Raw genomic sequence first — 13087 nt, 5'->3', positions numbered from 1 at the left:
ATTATTAAAAACCAAGTCTGGATGTTTACTAAAACACAATGGTTTCTGTATCCAATAATTGTGTTGCCTACATGTGTCAGCCAAAGACTATCTGTCCATGTGGGGTCCGTGTGGGGTCCGTGTGGGTCACTCGGCTTCCTTCAGGGTTACCGTCTCCCTGCCTACCTACCTACCCCTTACACTAAGGGAGTATATCTAACAGAGGGCATAAGGCTCTCATACCTCTCAATGTAGTTTTGTAGAGCCTTTAGGAAAAATGAAAGATAATCTCCTGTATATAATCATAATCTCATGTCTTCCTAAAGGGTGCAAAGCCTCCTTTTCACACCTACATTTGCGCTCCTCGGTTGCGCTGGATGTTGAACACGTGCAGCTCATCTCCCCTTCTTCTACCTACTACAGATGATGGTGCGTCATTCTGTAGGAGCTGCTGTCACCTATCTCTGGTTATCATGGAAGATGTAGTGTAATGAAAATAATTATGTTTGACCACTGACTGTGTTTCATCACTGTGCATATTAGTTGTTCAATGTTCACCAGTAGCATATTACATTTTGTATTCAGTTTAGCTGCCTATTGGCTTTAACGTGGCATTAGACACTACATTCTGTATTCAGTTTAGCTGCCTATTGGCTTTATCGTGGTGTTAGACATTGCAGTTGAGACGTTGCAGATGAGCTGTGTTTTTCCACAAGGTAAACTAAGCTTGTGTTTTTGTATTTTCTCTCACCGAATACGATAGCATGATAAGGAAGAGCATATTTTGTGTTTTTCTCTAGTGCAGCCATGGGAGAGACCGCCTTGAAAACTTGCCCAACTTTCGTCGCTTGTTTCTTCCAACTCTGACCTACAGTAGCCAGCATGTTTTGAATATTATAAAAGGTGTCCCTGGGCAGCAGTGAGGGGAATTGTTTGAGACTTCAGTCAGGAGTGGACGTCAACTGCCTGACCTGTCCCGTGAGGGTGGAAAATCTCTTTATCGCAGTTGAACAGGGGTCATCAACTTGCTGGCATGAGAAAGATGACGAGCAGGGATAGGCCCTACAGTGATGAATTTTTACTTTTATTCTTTGTTTGACAGTTTTGCTATAATATAATCACATTTATTTGCTGTGTACATTGCAATTGAGAATCACTTTGATATATATTCCTTTCATTGATGTGACTATTTTTAAACGTGTGTCTCCAACCTACTAATCTCCTCTCCCAGGAACCTCATGGTGAAGTAATAATAAATGTCTTCTTTAAACTAAGACGTGCATTCCAGAGATTTTTGATAAGCTCGGTCATTAGTGAAAGCAAAACATGTAGTTCACCGGTACACATGCCTTCCTATATTGGGTGCTGGCCTGGTTGTTGAAATGGGTGTTAATTATAGTAATGACAATTTCTCTTAATAATGCAGTATGTTTTTTACACACACATGCACGTATCTAGAACAATTTGGAAATCAGAGTATTAGAACATGTTGCATATTGACGCCACTGGTAATATAACCATGTTTCTGCTGACGGAACATTCAAGCCCTCTAAAGATCTATGCACAGAACTTCAATTAAAATTCAACCAATTTTTATGCTACCTACAATCTAAAACTTGTTTCTCTAATAACCCCCATTGTGTGTGGGACAAGGCTACTCTGAATGTATATTTATAACGATGGGGCACATTAATATTTTATTTTAAAAAACTAGCCTGTGGCCTATCCAAAAGTTCATAGACATATACACCAAACTAACTTTGCAACTACTGCTTAGTAAGTAGAAACCTCTCCTGCAAAGACTATGAACCGAGGCTTAATTAATGTAAAATCATGACAAGCCAGAGGCTAGGCTGAAATTCAGCTGTTTTAAATACTGGCACCCAATGCACGAAATTGGAAATGCACACATCCTAGCAGAGATAGGTCACATATAGTGGTTCTGCCAAGTGACATAAACCTAATGGTACCCAATGTGGCATCAACTGCAGACAGCAAGTGACCTGCATATACCACCCCCATAGCATTGGCACTCTTTCATGATATGCAGGACATTGTGGGAATAACCAACCACAAGAACATAGGGTTAAACTCTGCTTTATGAGTGACCAAAATATGCATACTGAGACACTTGAAGTCCCCCCCCCTCCAAGTGTGACTGAGTAGCTTGAAATCATGACACTAATGGCCTCTCATAAACACCTCATCTATAAACTGAACAAATAGTTAATTAAGTTTGAAGAGATCAGGGGAGCATCCCTGAAGCACTGACCGCAGCTACCAGATCAGCCTAAATGCAACACCCACACGGAACGTTGGCACTACTTGTAAAGGACAGATGAATCCCATTAACAAGCATATGAAATGTAAGTTTCATTTATGAAGTATAAGTTAAAGTCTCACTTCTCCTCACAGGTTAGGGATCTCACATTTAATGGGTATTACTCGACACGTGTAACTGTATAATGGGTTAGCAGTTTCTGTAACAGTTGTAATACTTCCATGCGAAACATGAATGACTTTGCAATGTCTAACTCTTTTAGTCTTTCTTTGGTTGTACTCTAATTTCAGCGTGTAAATTTGAAATCCTAATTCACAAATTTAAACTTGAAATTCACCAGTTATGGTCAGCTCTGAAACTCATAACAAGTATAACAGCCATGCAAACCATTACTCACACACTAAATACAATACTCAGATTACACGCAGTAGCAGTAAACCATCGATGAGATGGGGATTAATATAGTATTAGTTATAGCTATGAGTAGGTTGCTAATGATGGTATGCTTTTAGGTGGGGTTATTTCTAGGCATAAATATTGTGAGATCATAGCTGGAAAAAAATGAAAATTCAGAAAAGAATGGAAAGATGGAGAAAACAAGGGACACTGGATGTTGGAGGAAATCAGAGCAATCAACACCTTGCAAATAAGAGAAGTAAACATAATAATGCAGAACACAGTTTAGAGATGCCACTTTCTATTTAAACTGAAGATCAGTGGGAAAAGATGCCAGTGACATAAGACATGGAGGCCTAAAGGAAGCAGGTGCTGTCACCTCTCTGTAGTAGCTCATCTAGCCGGGAAGGAGTACATGTACTCAGAGTGAATGTAGTGGCAAGCTTATTCCTTAAGGTCAGGCTGGTTACAGTTTCCGAAGGAATGGGGCCCATTTCCTATCACCTTTGCCCATTGAGTTCTGTACCCCATAAATAATCCTTTTGTAAGAGGTCACACACAAAATCCATCCTTTTAATAATCGTTGGCATTACCAGAGAACCCCAATGTCTCAAAAATACAGATTTTCACTACAGCGTATGTGGTTGATAACCAAAGAAACCTCTGAGGTATAACACTCACGCATCCATGGTGTCATGTATGTAATATAGGCATTTCTGCTCAGGGTTGAAGGGCTAAGGCCACTGGTATCACTCAGCCATAGCACATGTAAGGGGTAACTTTAACCTAGCCGGTGCCACAAAAATTGGAGTCCTCACTGCGACTAGCTCTATGGAGGACAGGCAGGGTCCAATACTAGTTGTGCAGGACTTGCCTCCATGAGGCCCCATCACAAAATATCGACCGATCCTTCTCATTGTAGTTATAGGACAGTATATTTTCCCAGAAACTGAAAGTATCACATGCATCTCCAGTAGAAGATAAATGGGAGATTATGAAGCTAAAAATGCCAGAAGCAAACCCTTGTACCAGGGTCACTAAATGAGAATGGCTATGCTAGCTTGTGAGAGCAATGGGCAGTTGTCTGAGTCTGCCCTTCAAGCAGCCCCTTGACTGTTTATCTTCATTTTTAGAACGGACTGAGATTGTATCCTGTGCATGTGCCTGGGAAAGTCTTGATACTAATGAGGCTTTTCTACTCAGACCTACCCTCTCTACTCAAACCTACGCAATCTTTTAGATGACAATGAGTGCCAACGGATCTTAAAGCTTCATATACAAATACCTGCATTGTTTCACAGAGGGAAGAAAGAGCACAGGGAGATGATTACTTTTAGCTTCTTATGAATTATAAATCAGGCCACAAGCATAGCCTGAATTACTAGGCTGTCAGGACATACTGAAGGAACAGGGAACCATATACAAGTTATAGGCAGCCACTCTGTCCCTGAAATATTGCTTTCTCAATCCTGGCCGACACAGACTGAGAAGTTAAGTATGTCAGTTGTGACAGCTGGTGGGCCAGTTAGTATGATTCCAAACAAGGTAAATAGAATACATCTGATGAGGAGTTCACATGCAGTTTAATGCACTCGAGGAAGAGTTTTGGTCCACCCAAGTAAAAGATTTGACAGTTTGCTCTATGTTTTAAAGTTTTTGCCCGGGAGTCAGAAGTGGGAGAATCGAAAGAAGGTAATTATAGAGTGGTTCTAGGACTATTTCTATTACCTGGGCCCGGTTCTATTGGGACAGAAGAATGGTGGACCATCAGGTAAAGTCACTAAATGAACACCACAAAATAAAGTGATGGACTGAGAGTTGAAACTTTTCAAACACCTACCCCCAGTCACAGATCTGGGTTTAATCGATCGTTATTTTGCTCGCCACTTCACCCCAGTTTGGACCCAGCCATATGCAAATCAGTCTTGACCCTGTTCCCCATGGGAACAGTCCAGCCCGAACTGCCAAGCCAGGTCCTCCCTGGAACCAGAATCCAGCATCCTATGACTGGTTTTGGGGTATTACCCCTCATCAGCCAGGCTAGCTTGAATCCAAGTGGTGCAACGAGTAAGGGACCCTCGTCTGGGCATAACCTACACACTTAGGGCGCACATAGCAACACCACAAAATAAAATGATGGATGAAGTGTTGAAACTTTTCACACACTCACCCCCAGTCACTGGTTTTGGTTTAATCCATCGTTATTTTGTTTGCCACGTCACAACAGTTTGTCACTAAGTGTTCAGGAAATAAGAGGGCAAAGGTTATCTACCACCGTGTTTTCTAAGCCTCCCAACAAACGCACACCCTATTATCGCAGTTTGTTGCTATCCAGCTAAACTGGTGGCCATCTAGTGCCAGCATGTAAGTGGCCCTTGATATAACGTGAAATTCACATTTCTCTCAGTACACTCCACAAAATGGAAAATCTTCAAAATGTTCAAAGGGTGTCATTCCGTTGTGCACTGAAGACCTGGATGTTGACAGCATATGTAAGATATCATTGGCATATAGTAGAACTTCAGTTTTCAAGGAACTTCTAAAAATCCCTCTGATCACTGGTGATCAGTCTATGGCAACTAACAAGGACCAAGCGCTAGTATAAAGGTCAGTGGAGGCAAAGGGCGCCTCTATCTAATGTCCCTTTGCACCTCAAAGACCTCGAACAAAAAAACAAAAAAACACAATGAATTTGAATCTGTGCTCTCTTATAGGCACGATTTAGAGACTAACTGAAACGCATTGTTTTAAAAGGCAAAGGCAATTAAGTTATCGTTACATGGATTAATAACATAAACAAATGTGCAATGAACGAAAGGAAACGTATTTTGATACACTTACTGCTATATAGATATTAGCTTTCAAATCATAAGTGTATGGAGGTCTGTGTGTATGTATATAGAAGATTCTATGGACTTTATTTCATAGTCATAGAGAGTGCTTCAAATATGCCATATTTCAATAAGTAACGTTAAAGCGGCCACATATTAAAATTGTCATTTATAGATAAGTGAGTATTGATGCTATCAGTTTGGTTATGTCCAACCATAAACTTGATTGAAAAAAATCACTTGCTCACACTTTCACATTTTAAGTGAGACCATCGAGTAATGACAAAACAGAGCAGAACTGTAAAAAAAATACAATAGTCTTTGTATTAGATACAAGCACAAGTATTTCCCCATCCCAAGGTTTTAAAGATGGCTGCGCTTGGGGCGCAGCAGCGTGTATTTCTATTTGCAGCATCACTGAATTTTAGAAAAGACTAAGTAAAGGTGATTAAAATACATATGGCTGTTAATCCCCTAATTCACACTAAATAATAATCACGTCTCTTACCACTTCTCCAAGAGAGGCAGCTGCCATGTGCGTTACTGGGGACAAGTATGAAGATGAACCGGAACTGAGAAAAACCTTTCCATACTCGTAGGTAACAAAAAAGGCTGCAGCTGAAATTAAGCAAAATGCAATTCTCAATCTATAGAATAAGCAGCAGAGAGATAACATACAGTGAATAATAAATCATTGTAACACTGGCAGAATAAGACAACCTTTGGAGAGTCATTGAAGCATTCATATAGGCTATGCTTTAAAATCATAAATGAGACTAATTGGAAGAGAAGGTAAAGAAACAGCCATTTAGTATAAGTTGTGCTCAAAAAGGCCTATTGATTTGTGGTGTAACAGCTGTTTATGTCCAACCCCATGGGAGTAATTAACCAAGAATTGGCAAAGCCAATAGGTGAGGGCATAATGTGCTAACGTGACGTTGACACTAGAGTAAGTGACAACGGAGGGAGCTTGCAGGACCGGGCACACAGGACTTTAGTTGTTAAGTAGTCCTTCATGCAGTTCATTCAAGCTTCCGAGTGGAGATAGACGAATACACTGAAACAGCCAAAAGCATTAGATGAGAGATTAATACTGTAATAGGTAGTGCCAGCACATGAATGACAATGTTTCATCCCAATGGCTGAAAAACGTGGCTGAAAAAAAGCAAATGGTTAGAGGGGTGGACTACAGGCCTGTTCTATTTATATTGTTGACAATATGTCTGTATAATAGCGGCACTGTCATAACCCAGATCTAGACGATTACATCCAGTGCCAATAGGTTCTGCTTTAATATGCTGCACCTTGCACTCTCACAGGCACACCACACACCCTGCACTTAGTGTGGCTGAACCTTTTACCTCTAACATTAGAATTGGAATAAGAGCGAGAGACAAGAAAGTGTGTCTGCCTGCTCTAAGTGCAATGGGACACTGGCCCAACAAAGAATGTGTGAGAAGAGGAGAAACACTTGGGAAAAAGCATATCGAGATGAAGCGAAGAGCAGAGCTACTCAGAAGAAGTGCCAGCAAGTGCCTTGTGCACCAGGCAAAGGGTATTAAAAATATTTTTTTTAGGGTCAAGCGCACAAGCTCATGTTGTAATCTCTTTTTGGGCTTTTAACCACACCTATGTCACGCCTTTCACTTTAATTGGTTCGTGGGCTTACCATTTAAAATCTGCTTGATTTCATTAGTGAAAGGCATGCGTACTTCATGCATTTTCCGGTGTTTAGCCTTCTACGAGCGCACCGGCCAACTACTGAAAACATAAGAGGCTCCATGTTTTCAGCCTGGTTTCTGCACTACTTTATCTTTTTATTTTCCAGCAAGCACGATCACACTGGGTTTTACATAGTGCAATCACGCTAATTTTTTCTTTCAATCTATGTGGCACGAAAAGTCCGGTTAGGAGTTTACAACGCTAATATCTCTAACTGGAGCAAATGTGAGACCCGCTGCATTGCAAATGCTTGTATTAACTAGTAAACTGTAGAGGAAGTCAAACAGATTTAACTGAAGCACGTTGAGGTAAATTAAGGAACAGACATGCCAGCTACATTTTGGACAATCTGAAGGCAACAGATAAGGTAATCAGTAAGCCAAACAATACAACATTCCTAAAATTTAACCAGGAGGAGATAATTGCTTGGATCATTGATGCCCCCCTTTAACTTGAAGCAAAGGAAGAAGTTTTCTTTGCATTTCTTACAAATGACAAGTACCAGAGATCTTACGAAATGTTGGCAAAGGTTCGATCAGCATTGATCATACACCAACATTTTTAGTTAAAGGAGCTGGGTTTCCCTGTGAGCCAGGGTCCTAGAACTACCAAACAGCTATCCAGGTATGATGATAATTCCCTAGAGACTAATTTTTTTAATCTGCATTTAACTTCAAAAGATTATTGTTCATCAAACATGTCACTGAAGCAAGACATTCCGAAAGTTTGCGAGGAAAAAATCAGTGTTGCTATCACTTTGCTGTATGTGGAATTGAATATCAAAAAACTGATTAAATCAACTAAATGGGCTAAATATGTGTTAAACAACTCCAGTGAATCAGTTCTTAATTATTCAATGTCAAGTGTTCTTAACTTTAAAACATAAATGTACTTTAATTCATACACATAACTAAATACTAAACATAAAATTAAAAGTACACAATGACATCCAGACTAGAACCACCTGAACTAGAGAGATGTGTAAGGTCTCTTCCTGTTAAACAATGTATAGCCCCTCACGATAGCGTTCATCACATAGTTTATAACAAGGTGGTCTTCCTATTGTTTTGGTCTCAGAGTTCTCTGTGTAAAGTATTTAGTCTTGAATTTGTCAGAGAGAAAAACTCCTTTCTTCTGTATTTGTCAGATGGTCAATATGTAAACCCTATTCCTATGGTGTTTGACCTGGAGCTAACCATGTAAATGCTTCCTATTATATATGGAAGAAAGTTCACAAAGTAGAGCCCCTCCCTGCGGTGTATGTCAGAGTAGAGCCCTTCTTGTTGTATTTGTCAGTGAGTTCACATTGTAAAGCCCCTCCCTATATTACTTCAGAGTTGACAATCCCCATAAAATGTCTTCCTATGGTGTTTGACAATGAGCTGACAATGAAAATCCCTTCCTATTTTACTTAGCATTCACATAGCAACACCCCTTTCAACTGTATTCGCGAACACTTGTTCGGGATGACCCAGGGCAGTCAGTAGTTCCTAGGTTGGCCCCAGCTGTTTCAATCAGTGTCTTTCTACTTGGGTGTCCTGTCCTTCTGTTAGACTTTTCATCCTTGGTGGGATCTCTCTTAAACTTTTGCCTCTGATCCCCAGGTTGTTGATGTGTGCTGGACTCTGATTTTGCTGTTTTTGTTACTCTGGGAACTTTACCACTGCTAACCAATGCTCCTGAACAAAATGTGTATGTAATTGGCTTATCCATGATTGGCATATTTGATTTACTAGTAAGTCCATATTAAATGTGCACTAGAGGTGCCAGGGCCTGTAAGTCAAATGCTACTAGTGGGCCCGCAGCACTGGTTGTGCCACCCACATAAGTAGCTCTGTAATCATGTCTCAGACCTGCCACTGCAGTGTCTGTGTGTGCAGTTTTAAACTGTAAATTCGACTTGGCAAGTGTACCCACTTGCCAGGCCTAAACCTTCCCTTTTCTTACATGTAAGACACCCCTAAGGTTGGCCCTAGGTAGCCCCAAGGGCAGGGTGCAGTGTATGGTTAAGGTAGGACATATAGTAATGTGTTTTCAGGGATGTGGAATTCCTATCGCCCGACGCCCGGGACATCTTGTTTGGGGTCAAGGGCAACAAGTTTTTATGTTTACTTTGTCCTTGGGACAAGTAGGCCCAACCTACAAACCCTTTTGGCTGCCTGTTTACAGAGAGTGGAATTCTCTGCAGTTGAGGTAATGGGTTTCCAAAAGATAATGCTGTTCGAACTTGTATTTATGGTTCATTATTTGAAAGCCTTCATTATTAGGGTGAGTGCTGTAAATACATGTTTTAAGGTCACACTTCACTAGTGACGTTGGTTCCAGTACAAAAAAAAAAAAAAAGTGTACACACATGTTTGAAAAGTTTAGGCTAAGAGGCTAAGTATAATGCTCCCAGAATGCTCTCTGATTATATGCAAATGAAGTGTCATTTAGTAAAATGTGTTGATGCATGCTAGTATTTCCCAAAAATATTTCTAATGGAAAATCAGTGTAACCATTTTCAACACGATTATGGGAAGCATGAAAATAAACAAACACTGACAAAGCCAACTGATCTGACATATTTTTATAAGTCTTTTAGTTTCATCAATGCGTGTCTTGTTTTGACATGGCTTTTGTAACACTTTATTGTTGTGGGAGCTACCAGGCCCTCAACATTGTAACAAACATTGGCAAAACCCCCCCAAAACGTTTTTGAACTCTTAAAGCACACGTTGCCACCAGCGGCATAACAAAGGCCCCGCAGCCGCCCTCCGGGGTGCCCCTCCAGCACAGCACCTGCCCTGAGTGAGTCTGGAGAGGGGTCTCCTCCATGTTCTTTGCAAAGGGGCACCCTCCAGTTTCGTTACGTCACTCATTGCCACTGTATTTCCTGACACTGAACAAAACTACTTTGTGTGGCAATATGCTCCTTGTGGAAGAGCAGAATGGGATCGCTCACAGTAAAGCCAGCCGAAAGAGAGAGAAATAGAAGTTTAATAAAAACAAAATGTCTTTGTTAACACCAGACCTAATTAGGGACCAAGACCCACATGTAGGTAGCTTTTTGCATGTCGCAAACAGCGACTTTCGCTGTTTGCGACATGCAAAAAGCACATTGCGATGCACAAACCCAGTTTTGCGATTCAGTAACCTGGTTACCGAATCACAAAACGGGTTTGCGACTCGCAATTAGTAAGGGGTGTTCCCTTCCTAATTGCAACTCGCAGTGCAATGCAGGATTGTTTTGTGACCGCGAACCAATCGCAGTTTGCACCCATTTCAAATGGGTGCTAACACTTTCGCAAAAGGGAAGGGATCCCCATGGGACCCCTTCCCCATTGTGAATGTCACTGTAAACATTTTTTCAGAGCAGGCAGTGGTCCTGCGGACCACTGCCTGCTCTGAAAAAATGAAACGAAAACGTTTCATTTTTCGTTTTTGTTATGCATCTCGTTTTCCTTTAAGGAAAACGGGCTGCATTACAAAAACAAAACAAAAAAACTGCTTTATTGAAAAGCAGTCACAGACATGGTGGTCTGCTGTCTCCAGCAGGCCACCATTCGCGAGGAGGTCGCAAATTGCGACCCACCTCATGATTATTCATGAGGTGGGCATTTGCGAAGCCCTTGCGAATCACAGATGGTGTCAAGGACACCATCCTACATTCGGATTTGCGACTCGCAATTTGCAGGTCACAAATCTGAACCTACCTACATGTGGCCACAAATTCTTAAAGAAAGTCACAAAAGTGCACCCATGGTATATGTCGTACCCCTATAAAATATTTGTGAACTGTATTTTAGCATGGGTAAATACGATGTGTAGATTTGCTCATGTGAAAATCTATTGAGCATTTGCAAGTTCATTTTCCCTCCAGCCACTTTCTTCCCAACCCTGGAAGAAGTTCTAATTCTGCCATTATCAGGAGTAAATGTCCAACCTTTCTTATTATGGGAAAATATTAGAGAGAAGCTGGTAAAAATCTTTAAAACATGCAGGTTAGTAGGTTTGCGGACTCAAAGGCATTCCAGCCCTGAAACTATTGCTTACTGCTTCCTTCAGCCCCAGTATGCAGATCTGCAGAAAGGTGGCAAAATAAGGAAATTGCTACAGTAGGGATTGAAACTCCAAGTATTCAAGCCCTACTATGGTAGTAGCCCTGGCATAATCAGAGAGGCTATTAATTGCTGCCATAATTTGTCGCCACACTACATGGTCCAAAGGGACAAGTAGATCTTTTTACAGGACAAGTAGATTTGAGAAGCAACCTGTCCCCTGGACAAGTAGATATTTTAATAAATTCCACACCCCTGGTTTTATATGTCCTAACAGTGCATATTGCTAAATTCATTTTACACTGTTGCAAGGCCTGTCCCTTTCGTAGGTTAACATGGGGGCTACCTTTAAATATGATTAAAGTGTAGATTCCCTTTGGGATCGGATGGACATGTGGAGTTTGGGGTCTCTGAGCTCACAATTTAAAAATACATCTTTTAGTAAAGTTGGTTTTAAGATTGTGTGTTTGAAAATGCCACTTTTAGAAAGTGGGCATTTTCTTGCCTATACCATTTCTGTGATTCTGCCTGTTTGTGGATTCCCTGTCTGGGTCAGTTTGACAGTTGGGCTGGTTGCACCTCACACTAGACAGTGACACAAAGGGAGCTGAGGTGTAGTCTGCATTTCCTGATGAGCCATCCGTGACAGGAGAGAGGGGAGGAGTGGTCACTCACACCTGAAAGGGCTGTGCCTGTCCTCACACAATGCAGTCTCCAACCCCCTGGTGAGTGTCTGGGGCCTGGCCTGGGCAAGGCAGGATTTCACATTCAAGAGACTTTGCTTTGAAGTAGGCCTACTTCAAAGGAGAAATTGGGTATAAGAAGGGCACCCAAAACCACAGACTTTATAACACTTCTGGAAACAAGAAGAACATCTGCCTGGAGAAGAGCTGAAGAGCTGAGGAAGAAGAGCTGCCCTGCCTGTGACTGTGCTTTGTGGAGCTATCCTGCAGTTGCTGCTTCTGCCAGAGTAAAAGGGCAAAGACTGGACTTTGTATGCCTTCCATCTTGAGAAGAACTCTCCAAGGGCTTGATTTAGAGCTTGCCTCCTGTTGTTTGAAGTTTCAGAGACAGCAAAGACTTCTCTCTGCCAGCACCAGGAGTCTCCGGAGAGACTCCTAACTCTGCCCTGTGGTGCCCATCCAGTTCCTGGGACCTTGAAAGGAGAAGCTGGAAGCCTAAGAGGAGCAAATCCAGGCACAGAGCGCCGTGTGGGGAAAAGATCGGAGCAGCTCTGATCTGCGGCTGAAGAAACGACGCGCCGCCGACTCTGCGGCTGAAAATAGACACTCGCAGGAAACGAGACCGAAGAATCGGCACACGGAGCTGGAGAAACGACCCATAGCATCGGTGACGGAGACTCGGAGATCGAAACCCGCGCTACGTGGTTTTTGAATCATCGTGCTGCTGGATTTCCAACGCATGTACCGCTTGGCATGTACAAACAACGCAAGGCCTGCCCGGACCCGAGAGTGCTGACCAGATCGACGCACCGCTCTCCTGCAAAGAGAAGAAACAACGCGCCCCCACCTGACGAAAGGAGAAACTACACAAGGTCCCGCTCGTGAGTGGAATCAATGCATCGCAAGCCTTTTTGACGCACACTCGCTCGTGCGGGGTTATTTTTGACACACCCAAGGTACATTTTCACGCTATCAGTGTTAGTGTGTGTTTTAAACTACATAAAGACTCTTTTTGCTTTTTAATTGATAACTTGACTTGGGTATTGTGGATATTTTTCGTTTTGGTCTTGTTTTGTTTAGATAAATATTTCCTATTTTTCTAAACCTGTGTTGTGTAATTTTGTAGTGTTTTCATTAAGTTACTGTGTGTGTTTG

At 41.8% G+C, this 13087-nt stretch overlaps 1 protein-coding gene across 2 annotated transcripts in view; it reads right to left on the bottom strand.

The window, feature by feature from the left end:
* SLC25A26 (solute carrier family 25 member 26) overlaps window positions 1-13087 on the bottom strand; it is an 875825-nt gene that overhangs the window by 739800 nt on the left and 122938 nt on the right. For both annotated transcript variants that reach the window (XM_069206568.1, XM_069206569.1), the window contains exon 3: window positions 5996-6105. In XM_069206568.1, the coding sequence (XP_069062669.1) occupies window positions 5996-6105 (110 nt within the window). The remainder of the gene's footprint in view (window positions 1-5995; window positions 6106-13087) is intronic.

This window comes from Pleurodeles waltl, chromosome 9 (assembly GCF_031143425.1).
Source record: "Pleurodeles waltl isolate 20211129_DDA chromosome 9, aPleWal1.hap1.20221129, whole genome shotgun sequence".
NCBI classification, from domain to species: domain Eukaryota; kingdom Metazoa; phylum Chordata; class Amphibia; order Caudata; family Salamandridae; genus Pleurodeles; species Pleurodeles waltl.
This window is presented reverse-complemented; position numbering and strand designations above follow the sequence as displayed.